The 22310-nt window shown below is 39.9% G+C and overlaps 1 protein-coding gene across 3 annotated transcripts; it reads left to right on the top strand.

Annotated features, from left to right (window-relative positions):
• The first annotated feature begins 9346 nt into the window (after positions 1-9346).
• LOC117824928 lies at positions 9347-19343 on the top strand. Of its 3 annotated transcripts, XR_004633747.1 has the most exons (8): positions 9347-9610; positions 11408-11517; positions 12668-12880; positions 13046-14134; positions 14414-14582; positions 16093-16170; positions 16263-16360; positions 18441-19343. XR_004633747.1 is itself a non-coding variant. In XM_034700434.1 (6 exons), exons 3-6 carry the CDS (start codon positions 12670-12672, stop codon positions 14791-14793), a joined length of 1596 nt encoding a protein of 531 aa, XP_034556325.1. In that variant the 5' UTR covers positions 9353-9610; positions 11408-11517; positions 12668-12669; the 3' UTR covers positions 14794-15850. The 3 variants fall into 3 exon arrangements, 2 of the variants coding, with proteins under 2 accessions (XP_034556325.1, XP_034556326.1); XM_034700434.1 differs by lacking the exons at positions 16093-16170; positions 16263-16360; positions 18441-19343 and adding an exon at positions 14667-15850 and having other exon boundaries at positions 9353-9610; XM_034700435.1 differs by lacking the exons at positions 9347-9610; positions 11408-11517; positions 16093-16170; positions 16263-16360; positions 18441-19343 and adding exons at positions 11829-11914; positions 14667-15850.
• Positions 19344-22310: the final 2967 nt, after the last annotated feature.

Raw genomic sequence — 22310 nt, 5'->3', positions numbered from 1 at the left:
TCTTCCATGTCAGAGTTGCACAAGACGAGCACAGCGATCGCTCCAATTGTAAAACAAATGGGATGAGAAGTTGATGGAGACTCCACCTGTCATTGGATGAGAGGAGGAGAAGGAGGAGGGGGAGGAGGGGGCAGTAAAAGAGATGCCTACCGGCTGTACAGATGTCTAGCAGCGGTGATATATGATGGATCTGGGAAAGTAGTGCTGGAGAGAGCTGCCAGACAGCGGCTAAGTGATTAGGGACGTGTGGCGTAACCCTGCGCCATATTTAGCCGCGGCGGGGCGCCCTGTCCCCTGCCTTCTCCCTGAGGCCCAGCGCCAGATGTCGAAAGCTGCTGCGGCACGCCTGGCAGAGCAGCTTGGCAGCAGGGTGGCACAGCAGGCCTGGGTACAGTGTGGATAACACCGCCACCCGCCAACCACTGACTGCCTTTCATTCATTTACAGGCAGGAATACACACTGCAGCTGTGATCAGAGGAAGGAGATCACGTTTATCTGCAAGAGGAAGGTCTCAGATTACAGAGAGGGGGCCTTTGTTTGATATTAAGTTTAATGTTTATCATTAATGGTTTTTTGTTTTTAGCAGGTACTAAGTCAAAGATGGCACCTGGACGTCTCTCCAAGGTGGTGCATGCTGCAACGATGTATCTGCAGAAACTGTAAGGAATGTGCATTTATACAAACATTCAGAGAAGTTTTGTTGCAAGCCGGCTAAAGCAAACATCTGTACGGTTAGATTTTGGTGTCTTTGTGGATATTTAGTTCAGTTCACCAATGCAGGAAGAGTCCTCGGGAAGATTCTCCCTCTGACACAAGGGTTCAAACATCTAGTGCAAAGTCAAGCCTTCAGTTATCAGGCCCCTCTCCTTTGGAATCATCTACCAGTCAGGGTCCGGGAGGCAGACACCCTCTCTACTTTTAAGAGTAGGCTTCAAACTTTCCTTTTTGATAAAGCTTATAGTTAGAGCTGGATCAGGCTTGGACCAGCTCTTAGTTATGCTGCTATAGGCTTAGACTGACACACTGGGATTCTGTCTTTCCCTCTCTCTCCTCTCTCTGCCTGTCTCTCACTTTAACTCTTCCTGTCCCATTAAAGTTACTAACCATAGACCTTTCTGGAGTCCCTGATCTCCCTTGCCCCGTAGGTTCCTCTGGATCTCTGCTGCTGTGGACATGCCAGACTCCATCTACTACTATCCGTCTCACCACTATCATCTCTCTCTCTCTCTTCATCTCCCTCTATCCCTCTCTCCAACACAGTGTCAGCAGATGTGTGTCTAACATGAGTCTGGTCCTGCTGGAGGTTTCTGCCTGTTAAAGGAAGTTTGTCCTTGCCACTGTAACTTGCTAAATGCTGCAAAGTGCTCTGCTCAAAAGTTTCACATTCAGATAACGCTGTGGATCCGCCTCAGGCCAAAAGGACTTCACGATTCACAGATGTCTTGAAATTGTTGTTGCATATTTTTCTAGGCAAAACATAAATTCTTCTTGTTAATACGACCCGCTGGACTTTTCCACAGCTGCAACCTTCAGGTGGTGAGGCTTTAAAAGTATCACAATAACTCATAGACGTAAATGCAGGTAGAACTGAAGCGTGCATAGACACCACAACATCAATGAGCACTCCGTGAAGTACCTGAACAAGAGGTCAGAGCTGATATAGATTTGATCGAGGGGTCTTCAGATGTTTATTTTAAAGCTACAGCTTGTGCAAAATGGATTTTCAAGGTGCTTCGGTACTTCAAAGTAAATGTGTTGTTTTCAGAGCAGCTCATGCAGTCTTAAAGCGCTCTGAAAGATGTTGCATCAGAAAAATATAGTGAATAAAGTCGATCTAGCTCAAGATACAATCAGAAGGTTTGACTGCAGAAAGAAAATCCCCATCACTTGAACCCTGATGAACATGTTTAGGCAGACAAACACACAAACCTTAACTCACAGATCTCCCTGCAGATGTTCTGCTAACAAGTGTCCCCCAATTAGTCATTCCCTCTCTCTGCCCGCTCCCCTTTTTTGTTCTTCCTTTCTCAGCGTAGGACGCTCTGCCGGAGGCTGACCAAGATAAAGTTTTGACTGGCAGGACCATTTGTTTTAATCAGGTGTTTGCAGACGCTTCCCTGACCTCCATTAGTTGAAGTTTTAATTGAAATTAACCCCCACTACTACCCCAATTAACCCACGTCCCCCCTGACTGGCGCCGCCCTCGTCCCGAGCATCTGTTTCGGGGTGGGGGGGAACGGGAGTCAGAGCGGGGAACCGGAGGGGAGGGATGGTGAGCGCGACCGCTGAGGATGCAGTGTTGTCACCCGAGGAGAGGCGGCATCACGTCAAGTGCACACCGACTGTGCCTGGCTCGCCATGAAGCCCCGGGGGGCCTTCTGTCTCTCCGTCTACAACATCCCAGCAGCGAGGCTACACATGGCTTAGTCCTGGCCAGCGGGAGGTGGGGGGGAGGAAGGTGGAGGGATGAGCTCAAACAGGGGAGAGGAGGATGAAGCCGTCCCACAGGGAGAGAGTCACAGAGAGGAAAGATGGGAAAGTTTGGAAGATGAGAGAAGAAGAAGCAGAAGATGGAGGAGGGAGGGGGGAGGTGGTAATTACTGTACAGCGTGCTTTCTATCTTAAGCCCTCCTGCTGCAGATAAGAGTGTGTGGATGGAGTGCCAAGTGTGTGTGTGTGTGTGTGTATGTGAGTGTCCTCCTCCACCTGTTTCCTCGCCTGTGGAGGGTGTAGAGTAAGGAAGCTGTCAAAGTGTCCCCTCCAGCTCCGAGCGGGGACTGCTGAGTGCGTACACATGCTGGAGTAACTTTGTTTAGCCTTTCTACATGCTGTAAGAGTCTTCCTACAATTAGAGCTTCAAAGTGAGGACAACATAAATCTACGTGCAGGACCAGAGTGACACTGAGGTACTGAGAGGACCACGACTGAGGCTGCAGGAGAGTCAAGACTTCTCCACACTGACTTTATGTTGTGAGCGGCAAACAAACAAGCTGCAGTCTTAAAGAGTCTCTCTGCAAAGTTTTTCTCCTTAAAGAAACCAAACAAGCTTGGAAACGTTAAATATGAGAGCTTTGTGGCAATGCACGGTTGTCATTTGCAACATACTCACACTATAATATAAATATTAAATGCAGAAGCTACATCTAAACAGAAGCCGGCCATAGGGGAAGTTTTATTTCCTAATGCATGTTCTTCTTCAACTTAAATTCCTCAAATGTCAGACTTAAAATATGAATATCAGTAGTGTATTCGTGCAGCAGCCAGATGTCAGTGTGTTTAAAGCATCACATATTATCCAGCACACATTTCAAGAAAGCTCCCATGTTTCATAAGGCCTCATCTGCCCAAATCAGGAGCGGCAAAATACTGCAGGGACAACATCAAAGATGAAACCACGGATCAGCTGCAAAACTAAAGACATAAACGTTCTTACCTGCTCTCTCTGTCTACTCCAAAGCTGTCAGCACTGTTGTCCACTTCCAAAACACACACAGGTGGGAAATGTTTGGGGAGGAGCTACCATAGACTGTATAAAATATGGACGTAGTATCCGTGACGTCACCCATCTGTTCCTGAGAGCTGATTTGAAGCCAATCAACGGAGGCAGCCATATTGGAAATGTGCAACTCAACCAGGCAGAGTGTGACGTAAAGGGGCGGAGTTTGAGCCTCTCAGCCAACAGCTGTGTGTTCCTGACTGGGAGTCACGTCAGTCATGTCCTTATTTGGGCAAAAACTCGTAATCTTAATCTTAATAAAGAGATTAGCTTCGTAGAGTCAAGCCGTTTTTTGAACCAGGCTGTAAACATGTTTATTAATGCTGCAAAGATCGTCTTTTTCCCATTCATATCTATGTGGTTTCCAGTGTTTCTGCAGCCAGCCTCAAGAGGATTCTCGATGTATTGCAGTTTATAACACTTCTGCATGGGCTTCATAGTTTGAGACCGGAGGTTGCCACTTGGGAGCTACCTAATGACTTCCTCTTGGCCAGGGAGGGAAAAGGGGTTGATGGGAAATGCAGTCTTCCTTTACAGAAACAAAAACTCTACACTGTACAGACTTTCGCCTTGAAAGGAGAGGAGATTATGAATTACTTGAACATAGAAAGAGTGATAGTACCAAGAAATGATTAAAGGCCAGAATCTAACATCAGTATCAGTTGTTTTTTTTCACAACCAAACCAGAGAAAAACGCTTTTATGAACAGTGTAGTCCACAAAAGTAGGATGCTTATAAGGTTATTTGAATCAAGGTTCAGTACCTTACAACAAGAACACACAGCTCCTGCTCATGCACACCATGGACACTCAAAGTGTGTGTTTGGTACAAAGGTTCGGGACAGGGGTCGTGTGGGTACGGTGCCCTGTGAAGGACAAAAAGGCGAAGGACTTGGCCCCTGAATACTGTCACCATCCAGGGCCATCCCTCATGTAGGACCCCCCAGAGGGGGCTTGTCCAACAGAGACCCTGCCACTGTGGGCCTCTGGTCTGCAGCCAGGCTGTGTATGACATGGCCTAAGTGTGTGTGTGCATGTGTGTACATGTGTGTCTGTGTGTATGTTAAATGTCTGTCCGAGGATGAAAAATACCCTTGAGGAAGGTGGTCCTACTCTTCAGCTCTCTCTTTGGCTTGGATGATCTTGAGTTCTGTAGCTTCATATTTGAGTGTTGAAACAAATGGATTTAAATACAATTAAATACTTGTAGTTAAATAAACAAAGTTAAATAAATACAATTAAATAAATACAGTTAAATAAATACAGTTACATAAATACAGTTAAACAAATATGATTCAATTAATTCAGTTAGCTAAATAAAGTTAAATAAATTCAGTTTAATAAATAAAGTTCAATAAATATAATTAAATTAATATAGTACAATAAAAAAATAAATGCATACAGTTAAATAAATACAGCTAAAGAATGAAAGTCAAATAAATACAGCTAAATAAACATAGTTTTCTTTCTTCTGGGCGATCACTGTGTCTCTCTTTCGTCCCCTTGGTGCTGTAGCTGTGAGTGACAGCTGGCATCAGGGACTTACAGTTAAATGGCGCTGTCCATTTGTCATTCAAAGGTCTAGACCAGGGGTGTCAAACATACGGCCCGCGGGCCAAATCCGGCCCGCCAGAGGTTCCAATCTGGCCCACAGGACGACTTTGCAAAGTAAAAAAATTACAGAGAAGACATTAACTTTTCATTAATTTTTCAATAAAAGTAACTACTATTTCAAATTTGTTCTCTGGGGGTCGCATACAATCAAACAGCTGACAGAAGGCACATAAACAGTGCTCCAGGATTTTTTTTTCTCAAAGTGAGGAAAATTAATATTTGCATAATCTGGCGGAAATTCATAGACTTTTTGGACCCCTGCATACAACACTGTCCAGCAAGCAAACCGTTCATGCTGGAGCTGAGGAGTCAACAATATTCAGCTTTACCTTCTTCATTATGATAATCTCTGTTCTTTTGCTGTAAATATAACACTCTGTGTGTCAGCTGAATGGGAAACCTGTGTGTTTGGTGTGTTCACAGCAGGTTTCAGAGCTTAAAGAATATCATATTTGGCCCCACTTTGAGACTCAATATGGCGAAAAATACAACAGCTGTTTTAGTAAAAAGATAGTTCATTAAATGTGAACATTTTCATGTTACTGATACCTTCTTGCACTAAAACAAACAGAACAATTTGGAATTTTTGTTATTTATGTCCGGTCCCACTTGAGATCAAATTGGGCTGTATGTGGCCCCTGAACTGAAATGAGTTTGACACCTCTGGTCTAGACCCTGAAGATAAGATGAATCGCTGTCTTCAGATGTACTTCAAGAATAAAAGCCCGGTCTTTTATTTGGGGTCAAAACAGTAAATGTTAATCTCTTTCATTTGTTTGTTTCCTTCTTTTGCACTTTGCGTGGTATATTTCTAATAGCTAGGGACAAACTCAGATTTATACCCAACCCAATACCAACATGTACTTTATCTTTACACCTTGTTGTGCTTGGACTTCCAAGCTACAGCTACCAGCTACAGCTTTGACCACAAGGAGAGATTCCTTGACCTGGTTTGATTTAACTGTACTGACAACATTTCTCATGTTCAGACATGTCCGTCATGATTCCTGCAAACACACGCCCCACAGCAGAACTCTAATATGCATCATTAAGAAAGGCAATGACCAACCTCTCTTTGCTTATTCCACAGCTGCTGCGCAACGACAGCAGCACCGACAGCTGAATGTTGTTCAAACTTTGCTGATAAAGAAACAGATCCATGCACAGTTCAGGTTAACCTCCTGCACACACAGAAACACACACACATATACACACACACCTTCACTATTTAACAGATGAACTTACCTGCAGATGTCTTCCCTGTTTTTGGAATGAATCCCAATCAGGGGCTCCCATCGCTTCGACTACATCCATCGAGGAACAAATTACAGTTGGGGATTAGGATTGGGGAGGGGGGCCAACCCAGTGTTTTATCAGTGGGGCCGTGTTCCGTCTGCCGAGCCGCTTATATTTCAGGTAAACATAATCCAGATTCGGCTCTGGCGGGGGTAGATTCAATTAAGATACAGAGACAACTTTGTTAATGCGGCCGTATCTTAATACCCTGGCCACAGCTTGTAATGAATCTGGGCTCAGGGGTGGGAGCTGGGAGTCAGGGACGAGGGAAGAGGACTGAGTGTGACAGTATCCTGTGGCGGTGGCTGCTGGAGTTACAGTCATCAGGGCCTTGCTTCGTACTGTACGTGTGGGAAACGTGTAATGCTGACGGTGTGCAGGTTTGTCTTAATGGACATCAGATATTGATTTGATCACTCGAGGGAGGCTTCTGATAACGTTTGTGTTTACTAGAAACCTTTATCGAAGACACAGGCTGTCTCAGATTGATCACTCTGTCCTGGTTTGGTAAAGTTTCTGAGTCTGAGGCTTTTTCTTATTCTGTAAATTTAAGTAAACGTGAAAATATACAGTATATATATATTTCTCATATTCACACTGTTCCCTGCATAAACAACTCAAATGTAGATCCTGCGTCCTCCCTGACTCCTGAAGAAATTATGAATCACTTAATGAATAACTACAACAGGTAACTGTTTCATTAAGCTGTTACTTGCAGTCTCTTCCATCTGCAAGAGTTTGTGTCTTTTTCTATGTCTGCTAATTATCAATATACATTTATCCCCAATGGGCCAACTTCCTGCTAAGTGGTACGTCCCACGGCGGGTTTTTTAATCTCACACTCACGCTGAGGTTCTTTCTGAGGTATTTTAGATGTGGACTGTTTTTGGGGCTCCACACTGTAAAAAATGGCCGTAGATTTTACAGTAAAAAACTGTCAAACCATGACAGTAAAAGACCGTAAACTCTAAAATGGTTGAATGCAGTTTTTGTAACAGTGGAAGACCGTAAATATGAATAACAGCAAAGACTCTAAATTTTGCATACATATTTTGTGAAAAATACATCTTTATACTGTTAAAAATACTGACCATCGTATTGATTACAGACATATACCGTAATATATATAACAGTCAACACTGTCATTTTTGCAATTATTTTTCGTAAAAAATACATTTTGTCACTGTTAAATATACTAACCACTGTGTTGATAACGGACTTATACTGTAATATTTAAAACAGCCGTCACCGTAATTTTTACATCAAGTTTTTGTCAAAAATACAGTTTGTCATTGTTAAATATACTGCGTTGATAACAGACATATACCGTAATACACATAATATTCAACACTGTATTTTTTACAGTAATGTTTGTTAAAAAATACATTTAGTTACAGTTTATTATACTAATTATTGTGTCACTCATGGACATATACCATGATATACATATAACATTCAACACTGTCATTTTAGCAATACATTTTTGTGAAAAATACATTTTGTCACTGTTTATTATACTGAATATTTTGTTGTTAGCGGACATGTACCGTAATATTTAAAAACAGCCGTCACTGTAATTTTTACATCAAGTTTTTGTCAAAAATACATTTTGTCATTGTTAAATATACTAACCACTGTGTTGATAACGGACTTATACTGTAATATTTAAAACAGCCGTCACCGTAATTTTTACATCAAGTTTTTGTCAAAAATACAGTTTGTCATTGTTAAATATACTGCGTTGATAACAGACATATACCGTAATACACATAATATTCAACACCGTATTTTTTACAGTAATTTTTGTTAAAAAATATATGAAGTTACAGTTTATTATACTTAATATTGTGTCACTCACGGACATATACCGTGATATACATATAACATTCAACACTGTAATTTTAGCAATACATTTTTGTGAAAAATACATTTTGTCACTGTTTATTATACTGAATATTTTGTTGTTAGCGGACATGTACCGTAATATTTAAAACAGCCGTCACTGTAATTTTTACATCAAGTTTTTGCCAAAAATACATTTTGTCATTGTTAAATATACTGCGTTGATAACAGACATATACCTTAATACACATAATATTCAACACCATGTTTTTAAAGTAATTTTTGTTAAAAAATATGATATAATATAATGCCCAGTCCAGAGGTATTCTTGAAAATGTTATATTTTTAATGCATATTGGCCTTTTGTACACACACAAACTGTGTCATAGGAAACTGAAAACTGAGCTTTTGTAAATATCTGGAGAAGATTTTTAGACACTCCGTTTCCAGTGTTGACATGTAAAACAGAGTCTTTGGCTTGTGTTTCATTGTGAGTCGTCACAAATTAGGCAAGTCTGTTGAAACTTATAGGCCTTCACATCTGATTTTTTTTCTACCACGACCCCAGAGGAGGTCCATATCTTCAAAGTTAGAGGAGTCGTTGCTTGAAGTTACAGAGCGAAAAAAAAAACTCAAAGCAAATCTGTCTTTTAATACAGGTTTAAGGCCCACCAATCCACAGTTGTGTGAAAAGCCCTGCAGTCTAGTACAAGTGCAAAACCATAATTTATATTAAAAAATATCATTCAGAATAAGGCTTCAGTGGTTTCATTTTTCTGCATTCTAGTATAGTATGTTTTTTGTCCTTTATAGCTTTTATGTCAAATAACAAAATGTTTTTTCTGAGTTTCAAAATGCATGACATGCATTTAAAAGGCTATGGAACATTTAATATATGGAAAACTGAATTAAAAATCTGCTGATTCGTTCTCTCATAGTTTAGTTGAATCCATACATGTTTGCATCTGTGGCCCAGCCTATTTTGTGAAGTGCTTTTAAACAGTTTCTTGAAAACCAGTTGCTGTCAGTTTGCATTGTGTGATTTCTTGTTTTTGATATGCTGCCACTCTTTATTTGCTACCCTGAGGTAAAGCTATTATTTTAAGGACAACATTTATCTATGACTTTCTCAAATTCAAATTTCAAACGGCTGTGGACAGATTAGGCGCCTTAATTCAAACTCTAACGTTCGCATCGTTGACTCGCCGTCCAATCAGCGCACTGCATTTGGCTCCCAGGTCACCGGCCGGTCACAGACGCGTCCAGACAAGCCCCTCTCTCAGTCGCTGGACTACAGCTCAACACATTCTCCCGTGTCTGGATTTTGCACATTGCGTTTTTACAGCCCGTTTTCTGTACAAGGTAAGATACATAAGGTAAATCAATTTTGGCTCATGTAACATTTAAATAGGACTGTACATTTAAAGTGCATGATGTTAAGGCTTTGTAACATGTTTATTTAGTAATGCTAACGTGAATCATGCATGTTGAGATGTGTTTCACCACGGGGTAACATTAAAGTTAGACTTATAGCATCGTTTTCCCTTTCAAACTTGACAAAATTGTCCGTGTTAAGTTTAGTGTGTGTTAAGGAAAAAATGTGTTGCGAGTGTTGAGAGTGCGAGGGTAAAGTTGCCGTGAGCTATAGCGTAAACAGTATGCAGCTCGTTTCATGGCGGATAGTTTATGTCTGTTTGACCCTCGTTTAAGATGTATCCCTGTTGTATCTGCGGAGAATCCGTTCAGACTCTAAAGGCGTATGTTGTACATTGCAAACTGCATCGCAATGAACCGTGCTGTATTTTCAAGTGTGTTGGGATTGGTTGTAAGCAGGTGTTTTCAGGATATGCAGCATTAAAGTGTCACTTCTATCGCCACCACCATGGCGTGTCGTCGGTTGCTCGGGATAACGTCTCGGCTCTTACAGCATTAAAATGCACAGTTTCACTTTGTGAACACGAGTGTGACGGAGTCAAAGAGCTTATAGCTCACTTTAAGGAGCACATAGCAGAGGGACGTCCTGTGACCTGCCCAGTGAGAGGATGCGAAACTGTGTTCACTGTAAAGTCTTCCCTTACTTCCCACATGTCCAGAAAGCACAGACATTGTACTGTGAATATGATTTGTGGGTCATTCAAAGACTCCAATGCTGAATGTCCGTCAACAAGTGAGCAAAGCTTCACAACAGTACAGGAAAGTACCAGTATGTCAGATGCTGATGACACAATTGGGGACATGACTAATTTCAGTGACTTGTACCTCAGGAATGTGTGTATGTTTTACATAAAATTACAGGGACAACAGTTGATTCCAGCTTCAACTATTCAGAACATTGTTGAAGAGATTCAAAATATACATGAGTTGGGACAGACATATACTTTGAATAGATTGAACTTGCTTCTTAAAGAGTTGTCTGTATCTGATGAAGACATTGTAAAAATCTGTGATACAGTCAAGGAATCTGACTTGTTCTCAGCTTGCCACACAGGGCCTATGAGATCAGCGTACTCTAGAGCTCAGTGCTTTAAAAAAACATTCAAATATGTGGAGCCCAAAAAGGTCTTTTTAGGCAGAGATGAGAACAGAACAGAAAGGTTTGCATATTATGTTCCAGTGCTAGACACTTTGAAGAATATGCTACAGTCAGATGTATGGCAGGGGCTCATGTCAGATCCTCCAGATGTTTCCATACCAGATGTTCTCTGTGACAGCTGTGATGGTAAGGTGTTTAAGTCCAACACCTTTTTCCAAGAAAACCCAAATTGCCTTAAGCTGGTCTTATACCAGGATGCATTTGAGGTTGTGAACCCTTTGGGTGCTGCGAAAAAAAAGCACAAAATCTTGGCTGTGTACTTGTCACTACTCAATTTGCCACCCCATGTCCGATCAAACGTTGACCACATGCAGTTGGTTTTGCTTTGTAGAGAGAAGGACTTTAAAGAATTCGGTCATGCCAAGGTTTTTTCAGAGTTGCTGGCTGACTTATCAGTACTGGAGGAGAATGGCATAACAAAGGCAGATGAAACTGTTGTTAAAGGAACACTTTACTGCATTGCTGGAGATAACTTGGGCTCGCATTGCATTGGTGGCTTTACTGAGAATTTCAGTCGCTCAGAATATTTTTGTCGATACTGTCTAATTTCTCGAACTCAATTCCAGGGTGATGCCTCAGCTTCATGTGGACCAGAACGCACCACTGAAAGCTACAAGTCTGCAGTTGATCAGTTACAGACTGAAGATGTGTCAGACGTTCATGGAATAAAGTTCAGGTCAGTGTTTAATAATTTGAAACACTTTGATGTTTGTCAGCCTGGTTTGCCCCCATGTCTTGGGCATGACTTGTTCGAGGGTGTACTCTCTTATGATGTTGCACTTTACCTGAGATATTTCATAAAGAAAAAGAGATGGTTCACACACTCTATTTTGAACAGGCGGATTAAGCAGTTCAAATACAAACACACTGATGCTTCCTCCAAGCCTTGTGAAGTTGGTCCCACAACACTTAAACTTTCTGGTCATGCAATACAAAACTGGAATTTCTTAAGACTGTTGCCTCTAATAATAGGAGACAGAGTACAAGATCCACAAGATGAAGTGTGGCAATTAACTCTACAACTAAAAGACATTGTCGACTTGATCTGCGCTCAGAAAATTTCCACGCCACAGGTTTGTTACCTAGATGCACTCACACAGGAATATTTAGAGTCCAGGAAGGCACTGTTCCCAGAAAACAGCTTGAGGCCGAAACATCATTACTTACGCCACTACCCAGGATTGATCCTGAAATTTGGCCCACTGATGAGATTATGGACTATGCGCTTTGAAAGCAAACATAGTTACTTTAAACGATGTGCAAGGAATCTAAAGAATTTCAAAAATCTGTGTCTCACTCTTTCAGAAAGACATCAGATGTTTCAGGCGTATCTTTCCGCTGGGTCAGTTAGTCCTCCAGCCTTGCAAATAAAACACAGCTCACCATTTTACTCTGAGCTTTACAGTGAACAAGTTAAAGATGCAGTCTTACAATTTGGCTTCACTGAAATAAATACAAGGATTCCTGTAGATGTGCAATATCATGGGATAACATATAAGAAGGGCCAATTTGTTGTCATTAGAAATGATGACTCAGTGGAATTTGGTGAACTCATCCTGATTGTACTGAAAGATGATTCTGCACTTCATTTTCTGATGAGAGTATATTCAGGAGAATTCCTTCCACACTACCATATGTACTCAGTGAAAAATGAAAGTGGAAAATTGCAATGCTCACACATTAATGAACTGATTGACATGTGGCCATTACCATCTTACATGATAAATGGGAACGAGATAGTGCCACTGAAGCACAGTGTATTGTCCGAGTAGATTGTTATGTCAGGTGGCCAAAGACCAAAACCTTTTTTTATTTTTATCTGACAGATATGGCCGAATCACAGACACAGGACATTAGCCGTGCCATTGCTGCAGTGTTTCCAGATCTACCTGAAGCAGTTCTCACTTCAGTAGAAGATACTCTTAACGCACTTGGTACAGAGACCATAGATGATCTGCAGTACATTACAGAAGGAGACTTGCTGCCAGTGTTAAAGCCGATCCAAGCCAGAAGACTTGTTGCTGCATGGACAAAGAACAGTAAGTGGATTGAAATTTACACAATTTCATAACATTTAAAAATTGCCATCACACCACAGCACATACAGTATCGATTAACTTAACAAAACATTCTATCTTCAATAGCACAGCATTACAATATTCAGTTTTTAATATTTCTAAATCTCCTTTGTTCTTCTGTTACAGAGTCAACCATTCAAACATCAACCTCAGCCTGTTCCTCTCCAGTGTCTGTCTGTTCTTCTCCACTCAGTTCTCCCTCACCAGCGTCATCTTCAGCCACTTCACCATTCTTGGCACGCAGTTCCACTTCTGTGCCAAACTGGGCAGACAATTTCCAGATTCCATGGCAGATGTTCCCTGAAGAGTTAGTGCAGATTTTGGAAAGGCAGAAAAGACCAAATCCGCGACTACGGCGAGAGATGGTGAGGATTGTAGTTTCTGAAATGATGAAGATGTGTAATAATCCAACCAAACGCAACACTACAGAGATAGGCAAAAAAATGGTGGCCAAGTATCCAAAATCTCTTCAAGATGTCATCGAGGGTGACATAGTTGGACCTGGATATCATTCACTCGTCAAGCAACTCCAAGCGCGAGTTGAAAATGTTAAACGATCCAACACACCAAAGATAACCAAGCGCAAGGCAGCATCAGATGACAATGACACGGAGGAGATTCCAGCTGAAGAAAAGGCAAGTGTTCAAGACACGTATGGCTGTGTCAACTGGGAGCCTAAATATTTGCCCCTATCTGAAACGGTTGAGAGTCAGATAGAAAAAAAAGAAAAGATGAAGAAGATGTTTGAAGAGACGACATTTTACAATAAAGAGGATGTGGAAAAATTAGTACAGTCTACCTATAACACTCAGCGTAAAGACATAAACAAGGGGACAAGCATCCAGAAACTCAAACAAGAGTGGCCCTTCCTATTTCAAGAAGCTGGTTTGGCAGCACACTTTCAAGAACTTACTGGTGTGAGTCTAATAGAGTCCTTCCTCGCTAATGTTGACAGAAAGGGTGGACGCCTCTTAAACTTCCTCAAAAGTGTTGATGCACGAAAACACAAACAAGTCCTGGATGTGCTTATCAAGTTTCAGACTGAGAAAGGCCAGTTGGATGGTTGCTCCGAAGGCATTATACAGATGGTACTTCTTTTACTGGCTCATTTTGGTGAGAAGGAGGAGGACCTGTTCCACTGTGTTGAGGAGACATGCCTGGCTGAAGAGGTGGGGATGGAGAAGTTGCCACCAACACCCTGCATTATTGTGTGTGGTAAGTAAACAGAAAAACTGAAGGGTTTATCCATCTAGCTAAATCTACTCAGGTACTGAAATTTAATGCTACTGTTGGCTTACTTACTAAACTTACTAAATTGCTGCTCATATAGTGATACTGGCTATTACTTCACCTGGTACACCGATCAGCCAGTACCAGATTTCAATGCAGTAGCATGATTTAACAAACTCAGAATCAGTACTTATTCAACACTTTGAGGCCTTTTTAAATGTATATTTTTGTCTTTTTTGTTGTTTGGATTGTTAATCTTCTCAGGGTCCTCCTGCTTTGCTGCTGGGACATTCATGTTGAGCATCGACCAGCGGATTATCAACGACCACATTACTTCCTTCATGACTGCCTTCTGCCTGATGTTTGGCAGTTACTACTGCTTCAACATACACTACCCAGTGGAACTACGGTCAACACTGGAGTTCCTCCAAAGGTACAATTTCTTTCTTGTTCTAAGATTTAACAATATGAGTTCTTGATTTTACTCCTCAGTTTATGTTTTTTTTTCCATAAAAAGGTGCTTCTTCTCAATAAATCCTGAGAGAGGAACCAAAGTCGAGTGGAAGAAGAATAAGAAAGTACTCTCGGTCAATCCCAGGGTCCTCACCTTGATTGCAGACCTTGCAGACCATGAGTGGACATAGACATTACCTACTAACCTAGGCCTTTAGGGATGTTTTTTCTATGAGAATGTGTTAAGGTATACTGTATGATCGATACACTGCAGATATTTGGTTGTTAAAAGAGTACCAAAGAGTTAATTGAAAGCCAATAACCTATATTTTGTAACGGTAAATGTTCAGTTTTACTAAGTGAGTTTTTTGCACGTTTTGCGCTGCAAACAAGTTGAGGTGAACTCGAAAGTTCCAGAAAAGTTGTTAAAAGAGTACCAAAGAGTTAATTGAAAGCCAATGTACCTATATTTTGTAACTGTAAATGTTCAGTTTTAATAAGTGAGTTTTTTGCACCTATTTGTGCTGCAAATAAGTCGAGGTGAACTTGAAAGTTTCAGAAAAGTTGTTAAAAGTGTACCAAAGAGTTAAATGTAAGCCAACACTGCACAAAAAACAGATCTTACCAAGTGTTTTGTCTAATTTCAAGTAACAATATCTCATTACATTTAATATATTACAGTCGCCTAAGTAGTGATCTTATATCTGGTATACAACAACTTATTTTAATATGCTTAACAAGCAAATTTGCACTTGTTCCATTGGCAAAAACAAAAAAAATGCTTGTAAGACTTTATTTTTAATTGCCTATGAAATAAGTCAGATTTGCTTAATTGGAGACAGAGTACAAGATCCATAAGATGAACTCTGAGATTTACAGTGAACAAGTTAAGTATCTTCAAATAAGTTATATACCTGATATAAGATCATTGTCATGTGATTATGTCTTATATTAAGTGTAATGATATGTTTTGACTAGAAATTAGAAAAATATACTTGGCAAGATCTGTCTTTTTATGCAGTGAATGTACACCATTCCTCTGAAATGTGTCATGTGTAGTATCCATGTGCAGCTTTACTTAGTGAGTTTTTTTTGATGTTATGAAACTTGAAAGTTACAGGAATTTCTTTCTATTAAGATAATACTCTCCTACTGTAAGCAAGGCAGTAAATGTAAGGTTCCAAGCCTTTGCTGTTTAAGGCATCATAGAAATAAATAAGAATCAATAAACTTTTCTTTATTTCAAAATGTAAGATTAATTCTTTTTTATGGCTACCAGGTACATTTAGCAATTAAAACATGCTAATTTTATTGAACATAATGATTTCAAATGAAAATACTACTAGTCTGCAATATGTTCTGTGTTTCTTCTGATGGCACCATTAAAGAACAGAGCTGGTAAGTTTGCGGGATATTTAGAATATAATTTTAAAATAAAATAGATTTATCCGATTTGCATTCTGACTAAAGCATTTTTTTCCTTTCAATAGGCTGAGCCAAACCTGTCCAGTGGTCTGGAAATAAAGTGGTCCTCAACTGGAAATACCCTGCCAATATTACTTTTCCAGGTAAGATATGCAGCATAGGTCTGGACAAAGGAATTGATTACATTGTGAAAAGACAAAACAAAAAACAATATATCTCTTTTCCAACGTGTTAGGACATTGAGCTTGGCCCATGCAGTGTTGTCCTGCTGCTGGAAGTTCTCCCTGATCTTTCAACACAGACCTGTTTCTGCATTCAGCCAGGACACTTGTGGTGAGTGATTCCACACAAACAGGTTTTCTATCATACAGACTTCACGTTAAAATAAAGTGCACTTTAAGAGTGAATTTCCCTTTGGAATTATGCAATTACAGCCTTAAAGTTCTAGAAAACCACTTCACAACATACAAACATTACCTTTGCCTGGTACATTTTGATACCATGATAATATAACTGTTCTAGTCTTTAAAAAAATCAACCAGACCTTGATACATGTTCATATTCAAAGAAATCGCTTGACGTTTTCCCAAATTATACCGCTACCCAATTATACAGCTAGAGGGAGACATAGACCACGGAATGCATGAATGATGTGCAGAGGCTGAACGCAATCTGTTGAGCTAGTGTGAGATAAAGAGGCGGGCTTTGAGCCTCTTAGCTAACAGCTACGGTGTTCCCGCCTGTCAGTCAAGTCAGGTATGCCCATATTTAGGCAAAACTCATAATCTTAATATCTTCTGAACTGTTGCGTTAAACATTTTTGAAATTAAAAATGTAATATTAATAATCAGTCAAAATTTAGCATTGAAATCCTGAATGTAGTTCGACTGTTTACATTAAGAATAAGCAATAATAAATAAGGAATACATTTTGAATTGGAATATAGTATAGTAAACAATACAGGGTTCCCACGCGTCCTGGAAAACCTGGAAAATCTGGAAAACCTGGAAAACAGTTGACCAGTTTTCCAGTACTAGAAAACACCTGGAAAATGGGAGGAAAAGGTAAAATGTCCTGGAAAATCACAGATTGTCCTGGAAAATTATTTCAACATGACTGCGCGTGATCTGACAAGGTTAAAAAAAAACACATCCCCATTCAACATTTATGGGCATTTTTGTCATTCAGTTCTATTTAGGTCAGTTTATGCACTGATCCTCTGATTATTAGTATGTATTTATTTATTTATTTATTTCAGTAAGGCAGCTTCCAGATTCCTTTGCAGGCTCTTTTGTTTTTTACTTAGCTAATTTTATATTTTTTGAGAAAAGAAAAAGCTGAGATGAGAGTTGGTCATTATTGTTACTTGGTTGCATTAATAAAGTGCTGTACATCTGTGGTTGCATTATTCTATTATCAATTTGCCATCATTTTTAAGCATGTAACAGATGATTTCCTGGATAGCCATAGACTGCACGTCTTTCAATGTAGACTTCCACTGAGAGGAACATATTAGACTATTTAGGAACTAAATTAGGAACTCAATTTAGACTGTCATACCAGCTTGATCATCACTGAACATGTCCTGGAAATGTCCTGGAAAATGATCTCTGGAAAAGAGTGGGAACCCTGATAACATTACCAGCCTAATTTACTGATGGTTCAAGAGGGCAACTGGTCAAGCTGATAGTGAATGTTTAGAACGCCTCTGCTGGATCACAAGGAAAACTACTTCAAACGTTTTTTGTGTTTAGAAACGGTACATTTTCAACTCAAACTCATTGCAGTTCAGATACTAGCTACATTCGAATTCAAAAATCACATTTGCCCTGGGCAGATATAAACTACAGCGGCAGCCAGTGGCATCACAGAGGTGCAAGTGGCAGCTGTTGGCTTCAAAGTCTTTTTCTTGGACGGCTCCAGTTCTTCTCCCGAGGAGGCAACATTTGCATCGCCTCATCCGCCAAGTTGATTGTGTTTGTCTCTTTAAAGGACTTTAATATTTTTGACTGCCTTGTGTTTTTCTTAAGACATTATTTGGTTCTTGGAAGTGTGTCATGCTGCAATTTTGCATGCTACAACTGAAGTAACAGTAACAGTCTTTAAAAGATGAACCACCATCAAAAGATACATAATCTATTTAAATTATAACACCACAACATTTAGAAACATCTATTAAAATATACCTGATAAAAGGGACATTATTTAACCTTAAAAAAATCAAGTTCATTTCTTAACTACATATTTATTATTTATTATAACAAACAAATGCACAAATTAAATCAATAGCTCCTCTCGGATTTCGTGGGGTGGGCTGCCTACCAATATAACGGTTAGAGAAACACTGACTTTAGTTTCAATGAAACAACTTTTGATCCTGTGATCTCTGCTCTCTCCCTGGTGCTGGTGTTAGGTCCTGGAATCCTGATCCATCGTAGTTACTCATTCCTCCCGACCTGATGAGACCTTCGGTGTCCCTTGCTGCTCCCTTGCCTCAACAGCTACAGGAAGGCACCACCCTGGAAATTTCTGGACAGCCTGCTGATCAAATAATGAACCCTTTTATGCCAATGGACTATTCAAAACTTCTGTTTGCCTATGGACTTTTGGAGGAAGCCAGGGCATCACCAGTAATTTTGTCCAAGCATGTGTAGCTGAACTATCTGGAGCCAATTCCATTTAATTACTCTCAACAATCAACCTAAGCTGTAAGTATCAAACTGAGCACTGATGTATCTTTAATTAATTTTTCAAAGAAGCATGCTTTAATGTTCTGGAGCTTTAAACAATAAAATATTAAATATAGCTTTACCTTGTATGTAGTTTTTTTTCATGGACTTAAATAAGTAAGGTAATGTGATGAAGGCTAGCCAAACAGTTAAACAGTTAAGCAATGTCAGATTTCAAAGCAAAAGTTTTATTTAAACAGAGGGTAATACAAAGGGTATTTATACGGCATAAAGTAGTAATTTGATTGACCATCTGTTAATTGCACAGAATGCAAAACAGTGCATTATTTAATGACAGAAACTTTATTTGTCAGTATTTATATGGTATTTTAATGTTAACAATATGGCAAAACACTGTTCATTTTATTGTAAAAACCTGTATTTATACAGTAAATATGGAAATAAACTCCAACTTTTACTGTAAAATCAGCTGTACTAATATCTGTTTACTGTAAAAGTAGAAAAAGTTATACCGTATTTATTACGGTGAAATTCTGGCAACTGCAGCTGCCAGTATTTTACTGTAAAAACAACAGGGTTTTTTTTGTCATGTGTATGGTATTTTAATGTGAGCTTTACGACAAAACACTGTTTATTTCTATGGTAAAAACCTGTATTTATACAGTAAAACATGGAAATAAACTCCAACTTTTACCGTAAAAGTAGAAAAGGTTATACCGTTTATATTACGGTGAAATTCTGGCAACCACAGCTGCCGGTATTTTACCGTAAAAACAACAGGGTTTTTTTGTATTGTTTATGTTATTTTCATGTTAATTATAAGGCAAAACACTGTTTATTTCTAGGGTAAAAACCTGTTTTTATACGGTAAAAAATGGAAATAAACTCCAACCTTTACCGTAAAAGTAGAAAAAGTTAGACCGTATTTATTACGGTGAAATTCTGGCAACCACAGCTGCCGGTATTTAACCGTAAAAACCACATGCTTTTTTTGTATTGTTTATGGTATTTTCATGTTAGTTATAAGGCAAAACTTTGTTTATTTTCATGGTAAAAACCTGTATTTATACAGTAAAATATGGACTCAAACTCCAACCTTTACCGTAAAATAAACAGTACTTATTTCCTTTTACCGTGAAAGGAGAAAAAGTTGTACAGTATTTATGACGGTAAAATTCTGGCAACCACAGCTGCCGGTAATTTACCGTAAAAACAACAGTTTTTTTTTTACAGTGCACAAGAAAAGGTTTAAACCGTGTTCCTGCATGAGGACGTCCATTGCATTAAGCAATGTGCGGTTTCTGTGCAGCTGTGTAGCTCTTTATTGTACTATCTCTTCTCACCACCCTGCAAGCTATCCTGACGATAGTGGAGCTGAGCCTAACTGAGGTGTGGACACAGCCTGCAACCAAATCACAGAAACTTCCATCATTCGCAGTGACTCTAAATTGGAGAGTCTTTTCGATCAGGTTTATTTACTTAGCTGTGTACCAGTTTTCTTTTAAAGCTGGGGTTGGTAATCAGATTTAGATCCACTTTTTGTTATACTGGTTAAAATGATCTTTATGTCCTGATGGTAATCAATACATGATGTGTTCTTAAAAAAGAGTGAAGAAAAGCTGCTATCTACAGCCGGAGTAAACCTGGGAAAACACCAACCAATCAGCGTTTTTTGGCTCCCCAAATTTTAAACCAATCATATCCCGTCCTGCCGTTCTGCCCGCCTCCTGCGCGTACATTTCCCCGGCGTTCACTCCTCCGAGTCTCCGTCTCCTGCCTCTGCTTCCCCTGCCTCTATTTACTGCCCCTCTCGCTCGACCTCGGGCCTGTCCCCGCTGACCTGATGAGGTGCTTTGATCAGGATTGTAGTCCGGATCAGAGTCTAATAAGCTCTCACCACGGGGGCTCTGACAAGCAGAAGAATGAATGACATTTAGTAAGTCCTACAGAAAATATATATTTATTGTAGCATCCGGACGGACGCTGTAGTGATGACGAGCCGATTGGTGAACACGTTGAGTTTTAATAACCGGTCACTGTCGGCCGTGATCACGCCAACCAACAAAACAACAATCAATGTTTGAATGAATGAAGAACTTCTCCTGCTTGTCTCTCCTCTCTCCAGCTCACACACTCTACACCTCTCCTGATGCCTTCACTGACTGTCAACACTGTAGGAATTAAGAACATCTACACTGAACACGTTTAACAAACAGTAGAGCTGTTACAGTATTATATATGTGTTATAACTTTTCTCCTGATATCGTGTCACCAGTACAACTGGATAATGCTAGCATGACAGTTGTGAGTACTAACAGCAGCCATGTTTGTCTGTGTTTTTAACTTTCACTATGAGAATGTTTTGGTGAGGACCGGTTTTGAATCAGTCACCATCATATGGTCGTGAATCAGCGGTGCTCACAAGCTCCGAGGGGAGGGGTTAGACTGAGTCCTGAGGAAATGCTACATTCAAATTCATGCTAGTTTTCCGTGATTACCAACCCCAGCTTTAATGTATGATTATGATATAATGACAGAGAACAGATGTTAAAAAGTGGCGCCGCTAAACTGGTCCACCTCTCATGTATCCAGCATGCTTTGCACAGTGAAGCAGTCGCTAGCTTCATGCTCTCTCTGCATTTTATACCCATATATTGGTTGCACCAGCGTTTAGGTTGCAGCTCACTTTTAAGGTAAACAATATTTTGACGAGTTTGGTGAGCAGGCTGAAAAACAGTTGATTGCAGTCACCAGTTGGTCGACTTGTGCACCTGCAACAAAACATATGTGTGTGCAAAATTATTACAAATGCCACTAAACGCAGAGAGGGAGAAAAGAAAATGCTTAGAAGTTTGTCACACGACAGCTTCTCAAGACATAATAAACCGTGTTGTTTGAGATAAACAGAGGTCAAACTAGACGGTTTTATAATCAGCAAAAATTTGATTTAAACCAAGGAATATGTTGATTTATTTTCCTGTTATCTCTTCATGAAGTAGGTTTTAAAATATCTCCATTACTAGAGGCTGATTTGGCCTTTTATGATGACTCCAAGTACGTTTTTGGTCTTTCTCTGAAGTCCTACAGCTATTCTTTTGTAAATCTGAGCACTGGACAAATATAAATTTAGATGCTTCCCTGGTGCCAAAGAAAGTAAACAGATGACCACAACAGCTAGAACAATTCAATCTGAGTGGTGTGAATGTGTCTCTTGATTTGTACTGAAATATCAGGACATACCATCACTACCCACTCTTATAGACATTATGATATGAAAAGACGTCTTCTTATTCTAAGTCCACCATCAGTGCTGATGTGAGACATGACTTTGCTCAAAGCTACTCGACTCCGGGTGTCAGAGCTGAAGCCAAAGCGACTCTTTGTCCGAAATTACACCAAAGAAAAGAAATCTCTCCCACCCACGCAGAAACAACTATTCAACATCATCTGATTTCATGTCCCGATTGATGAAGACATTTCCTGAATGGCATCTTCAAGAGCTGCAGAGTCCCACAGCTCTTTTGGTCTTTCAGTGTGGGTCACTAGCTCAAAAATCCTTCTTCAGTATCAGCTGAGAGACAGCCACCCTGAGA

This window comes from Notolabrus celidotus, chromosome 14 (assembly GCF_009762535.1).
Source record: "Notolabrus celidotus isolate fNotCel1 chromosome 14, fNotCel1.pri, whole genome shotgun sequence".
NCBI classification, from domain to species: Eukaryota; Metazoa; Chordata; class Actinopteri; order Labriformes; family Labridae; genus Notolabrus; species Notolabrus celidotus.
The sequence above is the reverse complement of the archived record's forward strand: the minus strand, read 5'-3'. Positions and strand labels throughout refer to the sequence as shown.